General features: G+C 42.0%; 1 protein-coding gene across 1 annotated transcript in view; it reads left to right on the forward strand.

The window, feature by feature from the left end:
- The first annotated feature begins 5903 nt into the window (after positions 1–5903).
- Positions 5904–24863, forward strand: part of cux1b (cut-like homeobox 1b) — a 232815-nt gene continuing 213855 nt past the window's right edge. Inside the window, exon 1 of the mRNA XM_036556545.1 lies at positions 5904–6077. Coding sequence (XP_036412438.1) covers positions 6015–6077 — 63 coding nt within the window. The 5' untranslated portion in view covers positions 5904–6014. The remainder of the gene's footprint in view (positions 6078–24863) is intronic.

Below are 24863 nucleotides of genomic sequence, written 5' to 3' on the forward strand. Positions count from 1 at the left end.
TGGGAACAAGATAATTAAGTTGTGGCTACGACTCAGTAAGGCGTGGGAACGAGATCCTAATGCGTGGTCACTATTTCGTAAGGCGTGATCTCATTCCCATGCCTTACTCCTAAGTCGTGGCCGTGACTTAATTAGTAGTGACATCCTGTATAAATAAAAATAATTTGTGGCTACAACTTAGTAAGGCATGGGAACAAGATAATTCTGTCATGGCCACGACTTAGTAAGGCGCGGGAACGAGATAATTAAGTTGTGACCACGACTTAGTAAGGCATGATCTTGTTCCCATGCCTTACTAAGTCATGGCCACAACTTAATTATCTCATTTCCATGCCTTACTAAGTCGTGACCATGACTTAATTAGTAGTGACATCCTGTATAAATAAAAATAATTTGTGGCCACGACATAGCAAGGCATGGAAAGAAGATAATTAAGTCATAGCCACGACTTAGTAAGGCATGGGAATGAGATCCTAATGTGTGGCCACTACTTAGTAAGGCATGAGAGCGAGATCCTAAAGCGTGGCCACAACTTAGTAAGGCGTGGGAACGAGATCACAATGCGTGGCCCCGACTTAGTAAGGCATGATCTCATTCCCACACCTTACTAAGTCGTGGCCACACATTATTTTTTATATCAGTAATCGCTTTAATTACACTTACATAGCTAAATTCTCTGTGTTTTTCTGTTGTCAGTCAAAACTACAACATATATTAAATGAAAAGAGCTGAAAGCCGTCTGTCTTTGAAGGGGAACTCCACTCATTTTTCAAAATTCACAATTCAGTTGATGAGGTGTAAACAAAGTCATTCGGAGTGGTTCAGTGTAAAATGGTTCATTGCAGACTGTTTACACTAGTGGTGGTGATAGGAACCAGGCCTTGCGATGTCACAGGGGTCACCATGACTACAACACGAATATAGCCATTTCATTTACTATCCAAAACCACCAGAGAAGCTACACGTATCTTTTTTTTTACTTGTAATGTTGATGATAGTGAAATAAAATAGTGGTAAATCTGAAAAAAAAACTTCCTTTGAGTCTAATGTGCACATCTTAACCATTTAATTAAGCCGAAATAGGGAAAAAATCAGTGGAATTCCCCTTCAACTTTACATTGGTCGATACCAGAGGTTACCTTTTTTTTCAGGGAGCTGGAAGTGTGTCACTGTGCTGTCGTTTTCCTGCATGGGATCTCGAGAGCGGGCTCACTTGCACAAATGGAAATCGTACGAGATAAGCGAGCTCTTGAAATAATGAACATGCTATCTGGGCTTTCAGATCTCACAAGGCCCGAGCTTGTTTTACGCAGCCAAACTCACTCTCCCCAGAGCTTTGGACAAGCCGGTTTGATGCATTTGCGGGCTGTGAATGTCTGCACTGTATCTGGCTCATTAACTAACAATGGAAGGATGGACAGAAATAGGACATGAAGAAAAGAGAAAATGGAGAAAATAGTGAAAGAAGACACTAGTTGTGTGTGGTTTATTTTTACACTGCAGTTCGCTGTTGACGCCATAAAGGATAAATACTCACTATTAGAACATAAAAGGCTCTGAAAAGGAGTGAAATCTAATTTTGAATCATAAAAGCTTGGCACCGAAAGCCCCCACACTCGTTAGTCAGGACTAAACAGAGCCAGAGGGTTTCCACTGAATCAACTGGAAAATGTAATAAGCAACAGTTGACAGTCTGACTAAAAATACGAACAGAGCTCCATTAGAAGTTATATGGTGAGTATTAAAGTTCGCTGCGTCTGTAAACGCGTTACGATGGACGCTTGAATGTTGTGTGGCTTGATGGATGTGTAGAAGGAACCGTTCCATTTTTAGCTCTGACTGCAGCACTTGTGAAAAAAGTAGCTGTAAATTCAAAACTGTGAGTATTTCAGCCTAAAACCAGTTTAATGAGTTATTTGTCGTGTTCTGTAGATCAGTTTCATATTCCTCATCAGTTCGACAGACTTCACAATATTATCTTGGTTTTTTAGATGTTCGTTCATCTGTCTTTCTCTGACTACAATACCCAGCATGCATTACACACACATGTTCATGGTTTTATATAGAACCATTTTCTCTACTAAAGAACCCTTGAAGGACCATCTTTTTTAAGTGTGTAGCTTTTAAATCTCCTCAAACATTTTAAATGCACACAGACTCTTATTTTAGAAAATAAACTGAGACAAATATTTCAAACAACTAAGAGAAAAAAATGACTAGGCTTAATATAAAGTGACTGTATAGAAAATGTTGTTGTTAAATTTAAATTATTTATTAAACTCATTTAGGAAGTATACACAACACACACACACTCCTGACTGCTAGCCTAGCCAGCAATAGGCTAATAAATACAACCAAGCTAGCACGAATAATACAAATACTGTGTGGCCACGACTTAGTAAAGCATGGGAACAAGATAATTAAGTTGTGGCCATGACTTAGTGAGGCATGAGAATGAGATCCTAAAGATCCTAAAACATGGCCATGACTTAGTAAGCCGTGGGAAAGAGATCCTAGTGCGTGGCCACCTCTTCGTAAGGCATGATCTTGTTCCCACACCTTACTAAGTCGTGGCCACAACTTAATTATCTAATTCCCATGCCTTACTATGTTGTGGCCATGATTTAATTTGTACTGACATCCTGTATAAATAAAAATAATGTGTGGCTACAACTTAGTAAGACATGGGAATGAGAATCTAAAAATCCTAAAACATAGCCATGATTTAGTAAGGCGTGGGAACAAGATCCTAATGCATGGCCACTACTTCATAAGGCATGATCTTGTTCCCACACCTTACTAAGTCGTGGCCACAACTTAATGATCTCATTCTCATGCCTTACTAAGTCGTGGCCACGACTTAATTATCTCATTCCCATGCCTTACTATGTTGTGGCCATGACTTAATTTGTACTGACATCCCTTAAAAATAAAAATAATGTGTGGCCACAACTTAGTAAGGCATGGAAAAAGATAATTAAGTCATGGCCATGACTTAGTAAGGCATGGGAACGAGATCCTAATGCATGGCCACTACTTAGTAAGGCATGATCTTGTTCCCACGCCTTACTAAGTCATGGCCACAACTTAATTATCTCATTCTCATGCCTTACTAAGTCGTGGTCATGACTTAATTAGTAATGACATCCTGTATAAATAAAAATAATGTGTGGTCACAACTTAGCAAGGCATGGGAACAAGATAATTAAGTCATGGCCGCGACTTAGTGAGGCATGGGAACGAGATCCTAAAGTGTGGCCCCGACTTAGTAAGGTATGATCTTGTTCCCACGCCTTACTAAGTCATGGCCACAAGTTAATTATCTCATTCCCATGCCCTACTAAGTCATGGCCACGCATTGTTTTTATTTATATGGGATGTCATCAGCAGGGCTCCATACAAAATGGACACCAGAGACAGTTTTTTGCCAGACGAGCCAAACTGAGGTATCTAATTAACTAATAGTGACCTTGCTAACCAAAGGGTTTCGCTTGTTGTCCTCCTCATCTGATAAGTCATTTCTGACGTTTGAGTAATCAATTCTCTAATTTGTAATGATTTGAAGGCAGTTAGTACAGTTATAGAGTTGCAATCACATATTGTGCTTGCTAATGCTAGCGCTAGCTATCCGCCTATCTTCTGAATTCACCAGCTAATAAAAAAAACAATTTAAAACAGCCCATCCCCAAATATACACCCCAAAGCAGTTCAGCCTTCCTAAAGTTCCTCCCACCTTCAAGATACATCATCAGAATGAGTTCTCTTAGACTTTAACTCACTCTAAAGACGACTGCGGCACCACTGGAGGATGTGAATTAGTACGTTTACAACAGACGTAGTGATGGTTACATTTTTCATTCTGACTGAAGTGTACCTTTAAAACCTGAACAGCCCGGATAGCAAACATACATCGGTTCACCGGCTTGATATGGTCAGCACCCCGCTGACCGTTTGCCACTACTGGTCCACCCAGATTATTGTCCTGCATACAAGCTTTAACAACCCACTTAAAATGATGGTTCTTCTATATAGCATCAAAACAGGTTCTTCTGTTGTAACATACTTGTCATTGTAACAATAGAAGAACCCAATTTGGTGCTACATAGGACCATTTCACAATGCAAAGAACCCTTTATTCATGAAAAGGATTCTTTGAGTGTTCATGGTTTTATATAGAACCATTTTCTTTACTAAAAAACCCGGGAAGAACCATCTTTTTTAAGTGTGTAGCTTTTAAATCTCCTCAAAGATTTTAAATGTACACAGACTCTTATTTTAGAAAATAAACTGAGACAAATATTTCAAACAACTAAGAGAAAAAAATGACTAGGCTTAATATAAAGTGACTGTATAGAAAATGTTGTTGCTAAATTAAAATTATTTATTAAACTCATTTAGGAAGTATAACTAGAAAACTAAGTAAATTGGACTGTGAGCAGAAAATGAGTGAAAATAAGTGGAATTTTGGCTAATATTCTGCTTAACCGCTGGTGGGCCGCCCGGAAAACTCTGAGCAAACCGCCGGTGGACCACCAGCTTTGCCATCAGTGGGCCAACAGTGGCCCACTATCCTCTTGCTAACAGAGAGCCTGCATTGCTGGTACACCAGCAAGTACCAAGCACATCTGCACTTACTGGTCATCAGAAACTCTTACCTTGTAGCTCAGTAAACACAGTAACCACTAAGCACAGTTTGCTACTCTTATAACATTGGGTCAGCAGTGGTCCTGAGGTCAGAAACTGACCAATGATGAATGGGATAGAGGGTGGCTGACATTGTGCATGACAATAGATGGGCTTATTGTAACTGTACACCTATATAGTGGGCCTGCAATATAACAGGCCTGCATATAAATGGAGTTAAGATCAAATAAAATAATACATTTCACTTTCACAAGAGCAACAAATGATCACTTTTTCTTTTATTTTATTTTATTAAAGCAATTCACAATTCACGGCAATTTCCATATGCTTTGAGTAGAATAACTGAATCCTTTTTTGAGAGCTTTAACGAGGTTAAAACGTGTACAAGAAACTGCCTGCAGTTCTCCTCTCCGCCTGTGGGGGCACCATCAGCTCGCTTTCGCGGCCGGCATTGCGATCAAACCATCTGATCGAAATTCTCAAAAAAGTCGTCACAGTCCAATCAATAAATGAAGGAATGAAGAAATAAATGAATAGAATGACAGAAAGACACAAAAGCAGCCCGTATTTTAAAAGATGTGAAGAATGAGTAATGAAAACTTGCTACAAAGAAGAAAAAATACATATTTAATTTATTCTTTACAGGATGGTAATTGATATTGACAAGTTATAATGTCCGCGCATGGAAGTGAATACAAAATCAGCAAATCAACAGAAAGAGAAAAAAAGAAAAGAAAAGAAGAAAAAAAGAAGAAGAAAAGAAGAATAAACAGAACTGGTGAGGAGGAGCAACTCTGTCGAAATATATGTCGATATTGAATTGAGGCGTTAACGATCAGCTGTCAAAAGATCTAAAAAAAACATTTATTCTGCAAAAAAATCAGGATATGGACATGAATACAGAATGAGAGAATACGGACGAGTAATGTGTAAAGATGCAAAGCACAGTAATCAAACAACGCAAGACGATCGATACCGTATCAAAAACAAATGATTCTGTATGATCCCTCTTTAAAGTACTCACATTTGTGTGAAGCATGATTTCTCTTCGAGCCTGCAAAAAAAAAAACAAACAAAACAAAAAGTCCAGTCCGCATTTTCCGCGTTAAACTGATCGCCGGGCCGCGTTCAATAAACTCCGCTTCGATACAGTATAAGCAGCTCCGGCGTTCGATAGCTAACTCCATTCCGCGTCGCTGTTCAATAAGCGAAGGCGGTGGTCAATAACTCCGCTCCGTGTTTTCGCCGCTTCCCTCCCCAAACTACTCCAGCCAGCCCCTCTCTCTCTCTCTCTCGCTCTCTCTCTCTCTCCCTCTCTCCGTCTCTCTCTCTCTCTATCAGCCTCTCACTCCGTCTCAATATGTCTCAAGATGGCGGCCAATGCGGGATCGATGTTTCAATATTGGAGGCGCTTTGATTTGCAGCAGCTGCAGGTTAGCCTTTCTCCTCTCCGCCTTGTCTCGGCGCTCCGCGGCGCCTCGGTCGCGGGGCTCGCTCCGGTGCTCTTCTGCAGGGCTTTTCGGCTCTGTTTTGGCAGGGGGAGGGAGGAGGGATCCCCGGCTTTTCGGCGACCTCTTCGCGCATCGATTAAAGCGTCTCTCTCTCTCTCGATTGGAAATTGATCCTCTTTGTTCAATTCCCATCGATCAGCCGCCGCGGGGGGAAAAAGCCGCCAGTTTGGGCGTATTTTGTGTCTTTTTTAAAGCAGGTTTGGTGCTACGCGAAGACGTTCACCTGACGAGATGTTAACTTTGTCGCCCGTAATGGATGTTTATGATTGTGTTATGGCTGAATTATTTTTTCGGGGGAGGGAGGGAGGACGGAGGGGGGCGATGAAGTGCGGTTGTTTCTACGTTGGTGGCGCTGTGGTGACGGTTAATAGCACCCCCAGTGAAACATAACCAGGCTGAAGTTAGCTTCTTTTTTCCGAATTTGTCCGTTCCACCTTAAATGCTGCAGCGGTTACGTTCTGGCGCCTCGGGCGCTAGAACGTAACCGCTGCAGCGTTTAAGGTGGAACGGGGAAATTCTACGAATGGGAACTTCAGCCTCGTCTGAAACATGCTATTAGCCAGTTAGCCATAGCTGCTTCGACGGTGTTCTGTGAGTTATGTAGACAGTGTTTTGTTGAGGAAGAGAAAAGTTTATTATCTTGTTTATTTTTTGTGTTTATTAGCCGGGTTTGCTGGCTAGCACGGCGCTTGTTTGCGAGCTCAACGTCTCAGCTCTGTTTAAGGAGCTAACTGATCCGGCTAACGCCAAAACTGCTGCTTTTTGAGCGCTGAATAGTTGGGGAGTCGGTTTTGCTTTAGATAAACACCAAAGCAGTGCGTTTGTTCAGTTGTGAATGCTTTGAGGAGTCAGACGGGGATTTTCTGAGGGGGAGAAAACGGGTTGACGTGTTTGCTAACGGTAGCTAACTCATTGTCTTTTGTCAGGGTAGAGTCAGGGCAGAGTTTTGTTTGAGTTATTTTTAAACTGCTGTATTTAACCCTTATAACTCAGTGTCAACACTAGGGCTGCTGTATTTTCAGTCGTCTATCTTGGTTATCTGTAATAAACTTTAGCTCGCTTGCTTTTCCCCCGTAATGAAGTTGAGTGAAGTTAACTAAGCTAGCTAACTAGCCAGATAGCACGTAGCTGTCATAACACACGAACTCTGTCCGGTTAAAACGAGTCGATTCGTGCAGAAGTGTCCCTGTGCTTTTGTTTTCAAAGGGCACTTCACTGATTTTTCAGAATCGCTGCGATATAAAACCGTCAAGATGTCAACAAAGTCATTCAGAGTGTTTTGGTGTGAAATAGTTGATTGTAGAGACTCAGAACTCTTTACAGTGGTGGTGATGGTGACCCCTGGTTCCCATGTCTACAACGCAAAAATAGCCATTTTATTTACTATCCAAAACCACCAGTGAGTCTACACGTGTCTTCTGAGTGTTTAGGTTTAACGCTGGTAGTGAAATAGTGGTCAGTGTGGAAATAAGTTTTCATTGGGGACTATTTTGCCTTGGAACTGCCTTCATGAATCCTAACACCATAAGTTGATTAAAATAACCTGAGTGAAATAAGTTTTAGACCAAAAACTTTATCACAAAACTATTGTTAGCCAATGTCTCAGACATCACATTCAGCAGCATATTCAGAGCCATTTCATGTAAAAACATTCTGTGAGGGAAAGCAAACCACTCTGGTTCATTGTTATGCTAACTATTTCATTATGCAGAAGTTTTGAAAAATCGGTGGAGTTCCCCTTTATGTAACGTTATAGGTAGTAGCTGTGTTTATATAACTTGTATGAAATTTTTACTGCCTGTTAGATCACTGAGTCAGTCTTCATGTCGATAGAGGAGGACAGATTATATAGATGTGTCTAAATTATAGAAAACAAATGTTGTGTAGGTTCGACAGGGATTAACTGCTGAAAAATTTTGTTTTGTGCTTCATTTTAGCTTATTAGTCCAGGCACCGTGTCTCTGGGCTATTTCGTGTAAATCCACGATGAGTATGAGTCTTCATTTAATGCAGAAAAATGGATGATTTGAGTTTTTTCCTCTGTCAACTGTGTGATCGTTGGCATTTTAACGTGAAATCTTAAGTGGCCTAAAGTTGTTGTAGTTGCTTGATTAAGACATAAGGTTCTGACCCTCAGAGTCTCCGCTGTTCACTTCTGATAGACCCACACGAACGTGACAGTGCCTGTTTTAAAATGAGGCGAAACGAATGGTCATTTTAATTCATATTCACTTTATTCAATCAAACCAAATCCTTCAAGCCGTCTGAGTTCGGGGTTCATTGCAATGGTGGTGACGGGAACCAAATACATCCACTTTAGTTGCTCTCCAAAATGACCTGTGACCCTACATGTTAGTCTTATTTGTAATGTTGGTGACAGTACAATAGTGGTAGACCTGAAAAAAGTTTTTTTTGGCTGCCATTTGCCTTATTTGTTGCATGTCTCTCTGCTAGTAATGTGTTTTTAAAAATGTTCTCCACAGCCTTATCGCAGAAATTCCATGAAGCTATGTACAAGCATAGGGCAGCATATTTTTAAACATTTCCTGTAATAACTTTGTTTTGGACATTTGGTTCCTATCACCACTGTTGTGAACAGTTCTGACTCTGCAAGTTTCCCTAAAAAGGAACATTTCACACCAAACCACTCTGAATGACTGTCTTAACAACTAAAATTTGCAGAAGTTTTGGAAAAAGTCAGTGGAATTCCTCTTTTTTTCAGCATGACTGTGTGAAATCTAACAAGTGTCCTTGTTGCTGACTTTGTGGGTTCAGTAGCTTCGTGTTTTACAGTGTCTGTCAATGTTGGAGCCTCTCATGGGACTTTTTTCAAGCAGACGTTCACGTCATTTTGTTTTTGTAGTAGCCTGTATTGATCCAAGACCAGTGTAGCTCTCCAAAATGGGCAGAGAGCTATATTAGGGTTGATGGCACATGACATTGAGTTGCTGCTTGCAGTCTTGTGCTCCTACAGTGGAGTATGTCAAAGTTTGTGGACACCTGCTTATCCAGCGTTTCTTCTAAAATGAAGGGTATTGATGGGGAGTTTGTCCTCATTTGCTACAGTAACAGCCTTTACTCTTCTGGGAAGGCTTTACACTGGATGTTGGAACATTGTTGTGAGGGTTTCACTGCATTAAGCCACAAGAGGATTAGTAAGGTCAGCTATTGGATGGAGCTCCATTCCTCCAGAGAACACAGTTCTGCCGCTCCACAGCCCAACGCTGGGGGGCTTTATACCCCACTGGCTGACGCTTGGCATTTGACATGGTGACCTCAGGCTCATATGTGGCTGCTCCTGTTTTATTTATTGGGTGTCTGGATGTTTTTGGATATGCATATATGAAGCAGTATGTTTTGCACATGTCAATTCTTAAATGAGGTCTAGGCTAGACAGCCTAATCCTTGACGCCTACGTACTTCGTTGCAGCCCTTTGTAGGCCGTGTTGGGACATGAAGTAAAGACATAAGCTCTAAATTAGACTACACGACTTTTTGGATGGACAGGTTTTCTCGTGCTGTCTAATGTACTGTTGTTTCAGCGCAGCCGCTTCAGGGAAAGTGGCGCAGAGATGCGCAATCTCAGTCGTAAAGCTGTAGGCTTTTGAATTTGGCTGATCTTTCCGTGCTGTCCTTTTCGATTCAGTGTTTTAAAGAATCCAGTAGCACGATTGCGCTTTGTACACCCCCCCCCCCTTTTTTTTGTAACTGGGGCAAATTTGTTTCCAATCATGCTTTCAGAGATTGGCTGCCAACGTGCAGCCATGACATGAAATATGCATCGCATAAGTTTGCGATAAGGGCCCCTCGGTAATTATTGCAAAGGCCTATCAAAAGCTATTAGTCAAGACAGTGAATCTGAGCCCGCGGAGGCCGCCGAGCATGTCTGGAGGATAGGAACCAGCCGGAGCTGAACACTCGCTGTCTATTATTGATGACAACTTATTTACTTTGCCTCCCACAGAATGGTTCTTGGAGAATTGCCATTTGAGCAGAATCTTAAACCACAATCTAGAGCACTCGGTCTTGTCAAGTCACTTTACAATCTTGTTACCTCTCATATCAGAAGGCAGGCTGCTTCACTATTGATCTTTAAGACAGATGGCATTACATGCTGTCTACTGTATGCTGAGGAACTCACAGCACTTCATTTATAGTGTTTATTTCATAAACAGAGCTGTAAAATTGACATTATTTCTACTCGCAAAGTTATGATGATTAGAGCTGCCCGTCATTTTTGTCCAGAAGACGGGGCCAGTGAGTAACTCGGAGCCAATGAGTCTCTCGTTTTTTAAAAGCTCTGTTGCTACAAAATTTTTGAGAATATCGGCGACTTTTTTGGTAGAAGCAAAGTTTTTGTGGTCTATTTTCCTTTGACAATAAATCTTTAATGCGTATCTGCCGCTGTCGCTTGTTAAGTGAAGATTGCAGCCATAAATGCAAACATGGAACACGTTACTGCAAACAGATGAAAAGCTAACCATTCTGGGGAAATTTTTTTTTTTTTCTTGCTATTGACTCATTCTTAATCAGTTCCGCCTAACTGGCCGTGTTTGTTTAGAAATCTGCATTATTTAGAGAAATGCTTGGCAGATCTTTGCCTCAGTCTTTATGTAAGCAAATGTTTATTTTCCTAGTTTCTCAGATGGTCTTTTAAAAAGGCTTTCAAGGCTAGTCCAGCTAAAAGAGCCAGAAGCACCTTTTAAATGTGTAGTATTTACCTCTTAACTTCGTGGAACCACCGGTGGTTCCAAAACACACTTCATCATATTCTTTACTTCATAACTTTCGTATTTCATAAGGTACATTCAAAAGGTGGGTGTCGTATGAGAGCTGTAACTGTCTTTTTTCCAGTCAAATAGATGGGTGATGTAATTTTAAACCCTTATAATAAAAGAAGCTGAACTCACAGTTTTTTGTCTACTGAAGGTCGACCCACTTTTTGCACAAATCTGGGCTATAAACTGGATCTCAGATGGCGTCTCTTCAGTGATGTGCTTTGTAAAAATTTTTTATAAAAAATAATTTTTATAAAAAAATACAAAGCTTGTAAGATTTTTGACTTTCAGCAGTAAATTGTAAGCATATAGCATTATGTTTATGATCATAAAACATTTTCTGTTAATCTGATGGGAGCTTTTACAAAAAAAAACAAACAAACAAAACCTTTAAATTTATTTAATGCAGTTACTGAATAATTTGCCTTATGATTTGGGCCTGTAAATTCAGGTGGAAAAACCGAAATATACCCACAAGCAGTTTGCTCCTTTTGAGCAATGTGCTTTGTTAAATATGGTGACATGACAATCACATTCTGCCTTTATAGTCTTTATGTCATCACTTTCAACAGAACGGCAGAAATGATCACGGTTGTGAAGATATTTTTGATCGTTTGAATCTCAAGGCCTTATTTTTCACTGTATTTCGTCCTCATACTTATATAATCTGTGTTCTGTTTGGTAAATAGACTCACTAAATGATTTAAACCTGTATTGTGGCTGCACAGATAACTGAAACACCCCCCCCCACACCATCAAAAGCATCAAGTTGCACAAGGGATGCCATGTTTTGACATGGTTCTGTGGCAGAGCTGTCCTCAGCGTCATCAGGCGTTATGTGATTTGAAGCCATGCTTGTACGCCCTGTGCGTGGCACAGCGAGGACATTTCAAATGCGTCACTGCAACATGCCTAAGTTGTGATTGTAATCATTTTGAGATGGAAATCTGTAGTTGATGTTTGAAAAGCAAGTTCCGTGTTTTATTCAAGGCCATATGGAGATGAACTGTGGTCTGTAAAATATGGTGAATTTGCGGAGTTTTGAATTATGCCTGTTCTGCACTGAAGGACGTGGCTGTAGTGGCATCAGAGGCCGTACTACTTTACCTAGCGAGGGCGATCTGTGAACAGTTTCCTAAAACTTCTGAGCAAAGTTGGAAAACATTGGCACTTATAGGCAGCTGTGGGGTAATTCCTCAAAGCAGGATTTCTCAGTTTAGCTGGATAACTTAAGCACACATTCAAGCCTGTCCAATAGGAGAAGAGCTGAGGGACATTCCCATTGGACAGTCCTCATCTTTGGGCTTAAGTTATCTGGCTAACTGAGAAATCCTGATTTATGGAATTCCCTATAAGCGTGGGTTAAGTCAGCATGATGCACCTGGAGCGCCACATAGAGGTGGGCAATAAGGCTGAAATACATCACGATACTTCAAGGCAATTTGTTGATGCATGATATGCATTTTAAAATTCAGAGGTGTTTTTTTTTTTCCCATTTGTTTATTTTTCTTTGCTCCATAATGTCATCCACCTTTGACTGTGTTGAAAGATAACTTTGAAAATAAAAGTAATGCCTGGCAACTTTTAAAGTATTACAGCACAATATTCAACCCCATAAACTGGAACAAAAAAGAACCTGTGGTTCTATGAAAATAGTACAGTATGGTACTTAATTAATCAGACTGAATTAAAAAGACTGATAATGCTTTCTTTGTGAGAAATCTGCAGATTGTCAGACTGATGATGTATGCTTGGAAAAGCATTTTATGATGTAATATGATAACCGTAAATACAGTGATTTTAATTCAACATTTTACATGGAATTAAACAGGACCACCATCAAACTATGCTCTCTCTTCTCTTTTGTTATAAAAGTGCTGATGTTAACTGATTATACTCAGAAGAAGCTAATGATGCTGTTGGAAGAAAACCTCATATCTCCAAAATTGTAACTTTACAGGAGAAGCAAAAAAACCTACTTTAATTTTAATGTAAGTCAATGGAACCAGATGTTTTCCCAAGTCATTTTAGGGTCATTTCTTTTGGTCCATTCATCATGAAATTTACACACAATGTAAAGAGTAACAGGCACTTTCAAATTATGTCAAAAATGAAATGACAAAAATGGAGATACAAGATATCCTGATGTAATTTATCACCATAGCAGTAACGTATCATAATATTGCCCACCCCTGTATTCAGTCATGCAGTTATGACCAATGACTCTAGCCTCGCTCACTGAAAGGCTTTCTGGTCACGTCTCAATGTGCTGTGCTGTGCTGGTGGGGAGGGGGGCAGCGCTACGTCACCGGAGGTCACGGGAGTCGTCGGCCTCACATGCGGGGGCTCCTCCGTCGTGAGCCGAAGTCTCTCAGATGTGGCGACTTCATTTCGGCTCCCTTCATCTCGGCCCGTGGGCTCTGCTGTCTCTGCACTCCGCTGCACTTTGATGGCGCTGCAAATAAAGTGCTGCCCTCTTTAACCCTTAGAAGCCTTTTTTCCTGTATTATTTGTTTGCTTATTTGCACAATTAATTACATAAAGAATTAATTTGCTTTACATTCTGTGTGGACTGCGTTCTGACATCAGTGGTTTAATATGAACGACTGGCATTCACAAGCCTTAAATTACTTCGTACCAAATTGAAATCCTTACAAAATATCTCAAGTTTTGAAGCTGCCCTTTTGTTTCAGTGAGATGTGATTGTTAAATTACAGCATGCTTTTGTTATTGCTGACAGTGCAGCCTTTAAGGGTTATAGCAGCTCGTCTTCACCATATGACAGGATCATTTTTGTGGTACATGAGTCTTCAGAAGCTTCTGTCGCAGCCCACAAAAAGAGCGAGGCATGTAAGCTCCTGTCCTGCGACGTAACCTCGTTAAAACGCGCCGCATTTCGCTCGACGCGTTCTTCCCTCTGTCCGTCTTCCATAATAAGGTGGGGTTTGCGATGGTAACTCTAAACAGCATTCCGTTGTAGGATTTAGAATAGGATTTGTACACTGAGACAAATACTCAGACACTTCCATCAGGGATTGTCTGTTCCAGCTTCCAAAAGGCTGAGGTTTATGAGCCGTGCTTAAATGCTTTATAATCCTGCGAGCCATTGATTGTGCACAGATGGGCTTGATTTGTGGGATTTATGGGATATTTTCTTTCCCCGTTTAGCGTTTTTGCAATAACTTCAGATATTTGCAAAGAACACAAAGTTTCCATGTGAAAATGTCACCCGATTTATCTGCCGTGGATCACTGCGGAAAGAGCATTTGGCAGCTGGCTCCATTTGAGCTAAGTCTCCATCGAAGTAATCCTGCGACACTCATTTACACGCTCGGTTTAGGCAGCAGATATCACGCTGACGTGAAGGCCTAACTGTGTGTTTGTAGACTAAATATCACACCACGTTACTTTGTCATATTTCTTGCCTACAACCCAAAAAAAATGTAGTATTTTTATATGTGATGTTCAAAGGACCACAAAATATAGGCATTCTTGCTATGTTTAAGTTGAATCAGGCTAAAATTAGTATTGTTAAAAGCTGTGCTTTGGTCTCTTCAACCATCTGATTTAATGTAATTTTGTCAACACTTTACAGTTCTATTGGCTCTTATACCAGACATGCCTTTAGATCATCGGTCACCAGCTCTGGTCCTTAAGATCTGCCTTCCTGCGGCGTCCTGTTCCAACCAAAATCTGCCAGACCTGCTCTGATAAGTTTCTTCAGATGGCCTTGACTGGCTGGATCAGATGTTTTAATGTTATATCACTGTTGGAGGAATAAAGCCTTGCATAAAAACTATCCATAGTCCTTAGATACCACCAATGAAGACACCTGCCACCCACATGCTGATACACCGATCAGGCATAACATTATGACCACCTCCTTGTTTCTACGCTCATTGTCCATTTTATCAGCTCCGCTTACTATATAGGTGCACTTTGTAGTTCTACAATTACAGACTGTAGTCCATCTGTTTCTCTGCATACTTTGTTAGCCACCTTTTACCCTGTTCTTCAGTGGTCAGGACCCCCATGGACCCTCACAGAGCAGGTACTATTTGGGTGGTGGATGATTCTCAGCACTGCAGTAACACTGACGTGGTGGTGAGGTGTGAGTGAGTGTTGTGCTGGTCTGAGTGGATCAGACACAGCAGTGCTGCTGGAGTTTTTAAACACCTCAGTGTCGCTGCTGGACTGAGAATAGTCCTCTAACCAAAAATATCCAGCCAACAGCGTCTTGTGGGCAGCGTCCTGTGACCACTGATGAAGGACTAGAGGATGACCAACACAAACTGTGCAGCAGCAGATGAGCTGTCGTCTCTGACTTTACATCTACAAGGTGGACTGACAAGGTACGAGTGTCTAATAGAGTGGACAGTGAGTGGACACAGTGTTTAAAAACTCCAGCAGCACTGCTGTGTCTGATCCACTCACACCAGCACAACACACACTAACACACCACCACCTCGTCAGTGTTACTGCAGTGCTGAGAATGATCCACCACCCAAATAGTACCTGCTCTGTGAGGGTCCATGGGGGTCCTGACCACTGAAGAACAGGGTAAAAGGTGGCTAACAAAGTATTCAGAGAAACAGATGGACTACAGTCTGTAACTGTAGAACTACAAAGTGCACCTATATAGTAAGTGGAGCTAAAAAATGGACAATGAGCGTAAAAACAAGGAGGTGGTCATAATGTTATGCCTGATCAGTGAAGGAAGAACTCAGCATAGACTTTGCAAAGTTCCATGTCACCCCGGAATAATGAGGGAAAAAATGATATGCTAAATGAATGGCAACATCCATATCAGTGGAAACAGACCTCTGCATCTGTTCCTTCAGGGGAGATACAGTATCTCAAGCGTTTGAATTGCACCTTGGCTGCCTTGCCATTATCCACAAGAGTATCAGGGGTTATATTTATGAGCTCGGGTGTTAGCAGTCCACTGATATTTTTACCCCTCTGTTGCTACACGGTGTGTAGGACTGATGGGGTTGCGTCATGCGCCACCGTCTCTACCCTGGGACTCTAGAGCAACTCCTGGATCAGCGACAGAAGGGACTGCTGTTCCACCAGCTGCACTGCTGTTTTAGTTTGTACTTTACTCTGTCTTCATTTTGAAGGAATTGTTTGGATATACTCAGTTTCCCACTCACCCCAGATGTAGTCGATCAGCTAAGACATGTTTGGAGTCCAAATGCTTCCTTAGTTCAAACCTGCAGTTACAGCTTTGCTAACAAACAGTAGAACTCAATAGTCGTCCAAATAGCCCAAATTATTTCTGTTTAAAAAAAAATATACATCCTTAAATATACAACTTCTCTCAAACTGCCTCCAGGTCCTCATGAAGGTCACACAGACTTGTCGATGTGGTTTAAAGCTCAGTATAACTTAGTGAATTATAAAAATTAGATATTTAATCACTGTGACTTGTTGTCACAAAGCAGGACTGATCTTGGATCAGGTTTTTGTGTGTTTAGTCTGGTCATTGTCACAAATATTGACTCTAGATAAGCACTTCTGCTCCTGAGGTGGTTTGTGAATACAGACCCTGTTGTTGTGTAAAGTGGATGACGCAGCTTTGTTTATTTTTATAGCTTACAGTAAGTTATATTGTGTCCTAAACCGCATTGACAGGTCTGCATGACCTTAATGAAGACCTGGATGGGTGACTATTCAGTTCAAGCATTCACAATGGTTGCCCAGTGGCTCCAGTTCTAAAATAGAGAAAGTAAATTTGGGCTCCAAACATGCTTTGGCTGGTCAACTGCATGTGGGGGGAGTGGACAATTGTATAATTGTAAATTACATTTTTTGCACAACAATTCCTTTAAATACAGGTTGTGTAAGATTGCCTCTGTGTTCAGTATCTAGAATATGATAAATGCATACTTGTTGTTGCCTTCAAAACTATCTTTCACTTCGTAAAAGCATTTTTTACGTGAAAAATAGCCAAATATCCACTTCAGGTCTATTTATTGCTGGTTTTATTTGGTGTGATGCATCCCTGGAGCCTCCTTGAAATGATGCATAGACGTTCCATTGACTCATTGGATCCTCTGAGTGCATCTGTCCCCGCAGCGATGGTAGACATTTGGAGTGTGCTGGCCATGTGCTTCGTCCCCTATGTGCTGTATTTCCTCTTCTGTCTTCCCCTAGCCCTCGCTGCGGCGTCCAAACACCTGAGGCTGAGTCATCCTGCTCTAAACGTGTGACGGGGGAAGGTTTGAGTGGACTCCACAGCTTGATGAATAAACCGGCTGCCTTTCAACCCCCCCCCCACCCCCCACCCCCCGCCCCACTGCTTTATCTAAATATAGAAAAGTCTTCAGTGCAGAAACTCAAGTTGGTGCAGGAGTCCAGACAGCCATCTGACCCCTCGGCCCCCTCCGTTCCTTGTCCTCCTCTGCTGACTCACAGCATTGAAGCCGTGAGGGCTTTTAGCCTCGTCCACCTCTGAGGAGTCTTCCACATGGACGGTGTATGTGCTTAACGCGGTCAGCCGCCGAGCTCCCTCACAGAGGGTGTTATTGCTGGGTCGGGCCGAAGTTTATTACGTTTACAGGATTTAACCTGGGCGGTTGTGAAGTTGTCTTTTATTGTCTTTTTTGGCCGGTTGAGAGTTGTGTATGTAGGCAAGTGCTGTTGTTCTGCCCAATCCCCTAATAAGGAACATCTCAGTGGTGGAATGAGATGGGTTCCATAAGGAACTTGACAAAGCACAACCAAAAGCCTTTTTTCCAGTGTAGTATAGCTTTATATTAGGGATGTGTGAATTCTGTTTTGATGTTTACCATAAACAGTATGTCAAAATATGTATGCGTGCGTGTGTGTGTGTGTGTGTGTATATAGTCAAAATAACAGTAGATCCTGTTTACAAATGCTCACATTTGTCCTCTGTCGCCCTCTGGAGCATAGAGTATCTTAACCGTCACTTTACCGTAAGAATGTAAGGCTGTACATGTGCATTTGCAGCGCACATACTTGAGCTGAGTACGTTAAATTTCTGCCTTACTTTTTTAGGCCACAAAACTGATGTTAGAAGACGAGAAAACTCAGTAGCAGAATAGCTTAGCAGCCCACAGAGGAATACATTTAAATACAATTGAAATATTTTTTTTTTTATTGAAAATAACCCAGAAATGGTTTGGCTTTTGTGTCGGACGAGTAGCAGAGGCTGCCTCTTCAGATGAGCTACTAAGCTCACACCACAGCTAACCGGTGCATCAGATGCTGATCAGGTCTCGTCTTCTTCGCAAGGCCTTTTCTCCTCAGTGGTGGATGTGCCAACATGTTGGTTTGTCAGACAAAAATATTTTCACTGTTTCTGATCCCGGCTAACGTCATCTAGAGTCTCCTTGCTCATTCCTGTCCTTAACATCCTTGGCAACCTGTTCATGTTGAAGCACTCATGAGTCGAAGTAGCTCAGTACAAAATAACATGCATTGAAACTCGCAGATATGAGCAAAACTGTCACGTTTCAGAGTGAGAAAATAAGAAGGACGTCACTTAAGCTTACTCGGATTTTGACTCTACGCTCTACGTCTCTCTTCCTTTCCTTTTTTTGGCTTTCGTTGTGGCCACCCCAGATGGGTCACACTCCGTTGAACAACGTTGGCCCAATTACCAGGCTTTGAGCCACGGCTAGACATGTTCAGCGGCTTTGCGAAAACACTTACTCAGGCACTCGGGAGCTGCGGAGGTCAATTTTCCCGTGGTCTTTTTTTCCTCCCCTTTGCCCAGTACCTTTCATCTTCTAATAGGTGTGCAAGTCGAGTCAGCTGTTACAGGTGACGGGGTCGTCCTGCGCTTTTCCCGTCATTCCTTTCCCCCTATTATAATTATCTTTTTTTAAACTTGGCTGAGACAGTGCAGTTTGTCGTTTTGCCATCAGTGGTAGTTCGGTTATGAGCTCCTCGCGAAGTGCTGAAGTTTTCATAGCCGTTGATTTGGAGTTGGCCGCTCATAAAGGAGTCCGAGTCAGCGCTGGTTGTCGTTGGCAGACGTTTTTGCGGGGTTGTTTTGGTGTGTTTTGTTGAAGAGAATAGCAAATGACATGGAGCGGCTACGTATTCTTTTCCTGCTTCTGTGCAGCTGCTGCCACATCTGGAAGTGGTTTGAGGAGGGGGGGATGAAGGAATCTAAAGTGCCTGGGAATCAAGAGCTGTGGGGCGAAGACTGTTCAGCTCCTGCTTAACGGGAGCCCCCCCCCACACACACACACACACCCCCTGCCCCCACTTTCCCATTTGCTCTTTAAGCACATGAGTCAGAACTGAGCCAGGATCTCGGTCCCATCAAACCTCGGGTTTGCTACCTCTCTGCTCAAGTATTGAATTATGATCCCGATGTCTGGTAATAGTTCACGTCGTGACTTACTGGTCTCGGAGCGCACAGAGTCAGGCTGCCTCAACAAGATAACCCATGTGGCAAGCAACACTGCCAAAGTTTGGGTACACCTTGCTCTTCAGAATGCTTTAACGCTACAAATGAGCATGTTTTCCTTGTCAGTTTGCAATAACTTAACATATCGCTATTGTTGGAAGAAAACCTCATATTTTCAAAATAACTTTACAGGAGATGGAAAAAAATGACTTTTTTAATGTAAGTCAATGGAAGCAGAATCTTTTCCAAGTCATTTTGGGCCGTTTCTTTTGGTCCATTATCATGAAATTTGCACACAATGTAAAGAGCAACAGACATTTTCAAATTATGTCAAAAACTGAAAAACGACAAAAATGGGGATATGTGGTTATTTGTTCTAACAGCAGCGATATTAAAGTCTTATGGGTGAGAAAACAGTATCACACTAGGGTGTAGCAGTTTAGACGAGGCTCTTAAGTCATCAAACCGTGCGTCCAACAGATGGAGGCAAGTAAATTACTCATTTTAATACTGCTCATATTGCATGAGTTGTAATAACAATGCAATAAGCGAGCCCACAGTGAGGCAAGTCTGTCTTTTAGGAAAAAAATGCATCCTTTTTGCCTTAAAATCAGACACTTTTTTTATTTATAATATTAGTTTGAGGCTAGTGCAATAGATTAGGACTAGCATCTTAACTTGGGCTTTAAAATGGGCTTTCCGCTTTTACTGTGCCACCAGCGTGGGCATGCGTTAGGAACAAAGAGCTAGGAATACTGACCGAGAAGCCACTTCTTACTGCAGCCCTTTCTCCCATAACTCTTTCAGCATGGCAGGTTATGTGGTAAGACCACACATAAGTCGGCCTCTATCACAGAGAATAAACATGCTTGAGTTTTTACTCTGAAAATCTCAAAAATACTTTCGTTCGTCCTCTGGTTTGGTAGGTCTTAGTATAGTTTGATAGTTTTTGCTGTAGATTTAATACAGCCTGTAATTAAAATAGTGAAAGCTTATGGTTAAAGCTTACCGTATCAGCCTTTGTAGCTTTTCTTTAGTGTTAACATCGCCTATTATTATTATTATTATTATTATTATTATTTTGCTAGTAAAGACAATAAGCTTTGTCTTTTTTGTTTTTTATTAATATTTTGATGAGACTACAGTGTCTAAGTTGTTCAAGCCCTCGTCAGTTTCACGAGGCGTTCTGTGTGAAGAACACTGCAGTTTGGCTTTATTAAGCCTCTATCAAGTTTAACAAGCATGACCAAAAATAAAAGTGCTGCATCCAAATGTTCTGAAGCCACACTAACATATTTGGACTGATAGACGACACATGAGAAGAGAACATGCTAAACGTGATAAATCTGATCGCTTTTGCGCGTCTTAAAGCTTCAGACGGTGCAGTTTTTAAACGTTTAAATCGTCTAACTTAATTAGCAAGTGCGAGAGATCATATCGTCAGAATGGCCCAAGCCTCTGCTGTGAACCCTCAACTGCATACACGGTCAGTCAGTGGGACTGGAAGAAAACTGTTAAAACAATTGAATGCTGTGGTTGTTAAGCTAAGATGCTATTTCCTGTTTTTTTTTTTTGTTTTTTTTTCTAGCCACAGTGCCATACCACTCTAAAGTCTCAAATATGTCACTTTTATAATGTTGAATGCTCTAATAAACTAGAAATGTGAACATTAATGTATTTGAGGCCAGATTTCCAGGCTCTCTATGTTTTTGCAAAACTAAATTGAGCCTCTGTTGTATCGGATCGGACTGAATTGTGAATTTTGTGAATCGTTACAGCTTTATATTGTAAGTATTCTGTAAGTATTTGTAATATTTGAACTGATGCACCTGAGCGTTGCCGAAACCTACCAAAGCTGTTTAGCTAGTACCTGAAAAATAACAGCAGATAAATTCACACTTCAACAGAAGGCGTGTTGTTTGACAGGCATTGTATAGGAAACAAACAGGTCTTTAATGAATTACTAGCCCCACTCCTGGAGGCCGTAGTCAGGGGTTTCAGTGTTGCTCCACTGGCCCAGGCAGCGAGCGGGTGGATCTGCAGATCTGCATCTGTTTCGATATTTCCTGTTAAATACTGTACCCACATCCGCCCCACCCCTCTTACCCCCTCCTAAAACCACACTGTGGCCTTCAGCTACCGAGCTATTTCCGGAACCAAGAGGGCGATGGGTCTCGTTATCTCTGAGACTTATTAATGCCTCCTGGTTCTAGCGCTTTCCATACTAATGCCCGCTCTCTGTTCCAGACTTCCTGAGTGAACGAATGAGGCCAGCACCACGTTTCGTTTTTCTGCCTTCACCTCCTTTCCCCTCGTCCTCCCCTCCTTTCTGGCTTCATTCCTAATTCAGTGTGGGGAATTAGAGTGTGCAGTGCACTCTTATCGATTTGTGTTTTAAAGGAGAATGTTCGGGGCAGGCTGCTCCTTTTTCGTCAGTGGGGGCGTTAAATGTTTCAGGGGCCGGTTGGCCTCTTTATTGGGTGGGTTTTGCTCGCGTGTCATGTTTAATTAGAGCGTCCTGGTCTGGGCCTGTTCGAGCACTGGCCGTCCTGAGGCAGCCTTCTAGCGCTACATGATGGCCCTGGGTGGAGAAACGGGAAAAGCTCCCCTGGAAATGTGAATGTGGATTGTTTAGGTGGTTAAATTGGATCTTCATTACATTAAACAATTGACAGGATTGTAAAGTGTGGCCTATATGTATCTTTGAGTGACTCATTGGGTTTATTATTGACCTAAATCGTTTCCCAGAAGTCGAGCGAGGCTGTTCCTGGATAAAATAGCATTGTAAATAGTCTTTGTATAGTCTTTTACTCCAGGATTTATGATTGGTTTATGCCCAAGAAACCATCCATTTTGATTTTTGGCCTGTGGGCCTGCTTTAGAAAAAAGCTGGGTGTTAAACAGCCCATTTTACGAAAAACTGAGCTTCAAGTAATATGTAAACATTGTTGGAGCTCCAAAATGACTCCTCAGTCCATACAGTCCATATATGGACACTCTTCTGTAAAGCAGCCCGTTTTGAATTTTCACATTTTTAGTCCATGAAGTTACATAACGTTATAAATGGACCTCAAGAAAAATATTGGATATGGGCTTTTTGAAGAAGCAGAAAATGCAAAAAATAAAGTACGCAGTTTTCCCCTCAAGTCAAAATAGTGTAAATTGGATATTTATGCCAAACTATTCCTTAAAGTTGAATGTTTAATCCACTAAAGCCAGGCATAGACTGCACCGTTTTATCCTCGATTTGGCCTTTCTGCCAAATTCCGACAATCTGAAAGTAACTTGCTAGGTTGAGAGCAAAATGTTCTGGTAGTGTGAGAGCGGAAACGACTCAATCTTCAGCCCCCCGATGATCGAGGCCTCCCAGCGTTTACAAACCTTTAATATTTTCTGCTGAAGACATCCTGGAGTCCTTTGGTTTGAGATCGTCAGCGATGTTACTGAGCGAGTGGTTCAGGCGACGGCCAATGAGAGAGCAGGGAAGACAGGAAGAGACGTGTTTGCACCATGCACAGAGATGGAGGGGCTTCTTGTTGAACTTGTTTTGCAAATGCATGACTGCCTTTAAAATGCTTACAATGGATGGAGCCGTCCAGACCTTGGCTTTACGGTTCCAAGTCAGCTGCCAGCTTGTAGTAAAATGCTTCTCCAGTTTTGTGGCAGAATAGAATGATATCAGCGTTTAACGATCACAGATTTATCCATTTAGTATTTATGCTCTGCTGGGAAACAGTCCAGTCTAGTTCAGCTTTCTTTGTGTCGTGGTACTTTTAAGTTTTGGGGATTTTGAGTGCTTTTTGTAGCCGAAACACCTTTTCACCAAAAAGTGAAGAACAAAAAAGGGGAATTTTTTTTACATTTCTGCAGAATTGAGGAGCTGAGATGTAAGCAAAGTCATTTAGAGTGATGAAGAAAAATGTTATTGTAGAGAAACTTATTGCCTTGATTTCTTTACAGTGGTGATGATAGGAACCAGGTGGGGACCCAAAACATTTCTTTGGGGACTGTTTTGCCTTATAATGCCCTACATGCACACCTCTGCAATTTTAAATAGGCCAAAAGCTTACCTCAAAACTCCCATATATCAGCGTCTCAGACATGAAGTAGTGAATTTATAACCATTTCATGTAATAACTTTCTGTGAGAGCTTTTAGAGGCAGGCCTCTGGTTCCTATCACCACCATTATGAACAATTCTGGCTCTTTAGAGTGAAGCATTTCACATCAATTCACTCTGAATGGCTTTTTTTTTTACTAATGAAGAAATTTCCTGTGATGCTCTCTTTGTTGTAGAAATCTGTAAGTCATGCCTGGCTTGAACAATAGACAACATTGTGAGCATTTGCCTATACATTCCCATGAATGGCCCATTTTGTTTGGTATTGATATGGACGGTTTCCCAGAAACAGAGTCAGCCTGATCCTGGATTAAATCGCACGGTAAATTGTGAATCTCCTTGAGTCCTGGATTAGTTTTTGGCCAAGAAACTATCCTCTTCAGTTTTAGGCCCGCATGCGAAACCAGTTGGGTGTTAAAGGCGTGGGCCCCTTTGTGCGTTTCTGGTTGGCCCTGGGGGTAACATGGCTGCAGTCTCCACGGCCCGCGGTGTCCACATTAATGATGAATCATGTTTGCGTTGGGCTGCACCAAGACGCAACCAATCCCCTCCTCCTCCCTGGCAGGTCACCTCACCGCCACTGCCAAGCCAGCGAGCGCTACAAAATGTTTCTGTGTCAGTCTGCTAAATATAAGATCCTGAATACTCGCTTCAGCGAAAAGGGGAAAGCTCAAGGCACTGGAACTGGCGCTGAAGCATTTCGGGTCCCGTCACATTTTTCGGGAGGTGATATCGGAGGCACAAAGCACAAGGTCATCTGATTCCTGTTTGATTTCCTGACTCTGAGCACTGCTCTCCTTTATCAGCCGCTTTGCATGGAAGAACGGCTTCTTGAAGTGTTTATGTAAAGCGCAGGAGCATTAAGGGGAGAGCGTTTCGAGAGCTTTCTCGCTCTTAAGATAAAAGCTCGGCCGTGTGGAAACGGGGAGCTGGCGAAGCGCAGTAGTTATAAAGCCACAGCGGTTTGCATGAGTAAACGGGCTTTATGCAAAGCGCTGCTTTACCTGTCCGCTCGGCCCGTCTGCCGCCTCTCCCCGTATCTGTTCGTGCTGAAAAGGGACCCTCTGACACGACGCGCCCCACCTAACCCCCCCGTCTTTGTAGTCGAACAGAGCTCAATTCACGGCAGCCGAGGAGGCACTTCAATGAGCGGCGTATCTCGCGCAGAGACGCTCACAAAGACTCCGATTTTTGTTCCTTGCCGTTTAACCTCCCCTTTCTTGCTCACTCTTATTCACCTCTCGATATGAAAACATCAAGGTTAATGACTGCCAGCTCTCCGCAGATAAAGGCCTCGCCGCCTCTCGGGGCAGAAAATATTCAGTAGCTCTCTCTTCTCTTAGTTGCTGCAAGCCTTTCAATAGTGGGCCTGCAATCCACAGCGCTTCTTCAAGGCCAGCATGATACAGGGCCTCTTTTTCTCTT

The sequence above is a fragment of the Colossoma macropomum genome, unplaced genomic scaffold, assembly GCF_904425465.1.
Source record: "Colossoma macropomum unplaced genomic scaffold, Colossoma_macropomum, whole genome shotgun sequence".
Taxonomy (NCBI): Eukaryota; Metazoa; Chordata; class Actinopteri; order Characiformes; family Serrasalmidae; genus Colossoma; species Colossoma macropomum.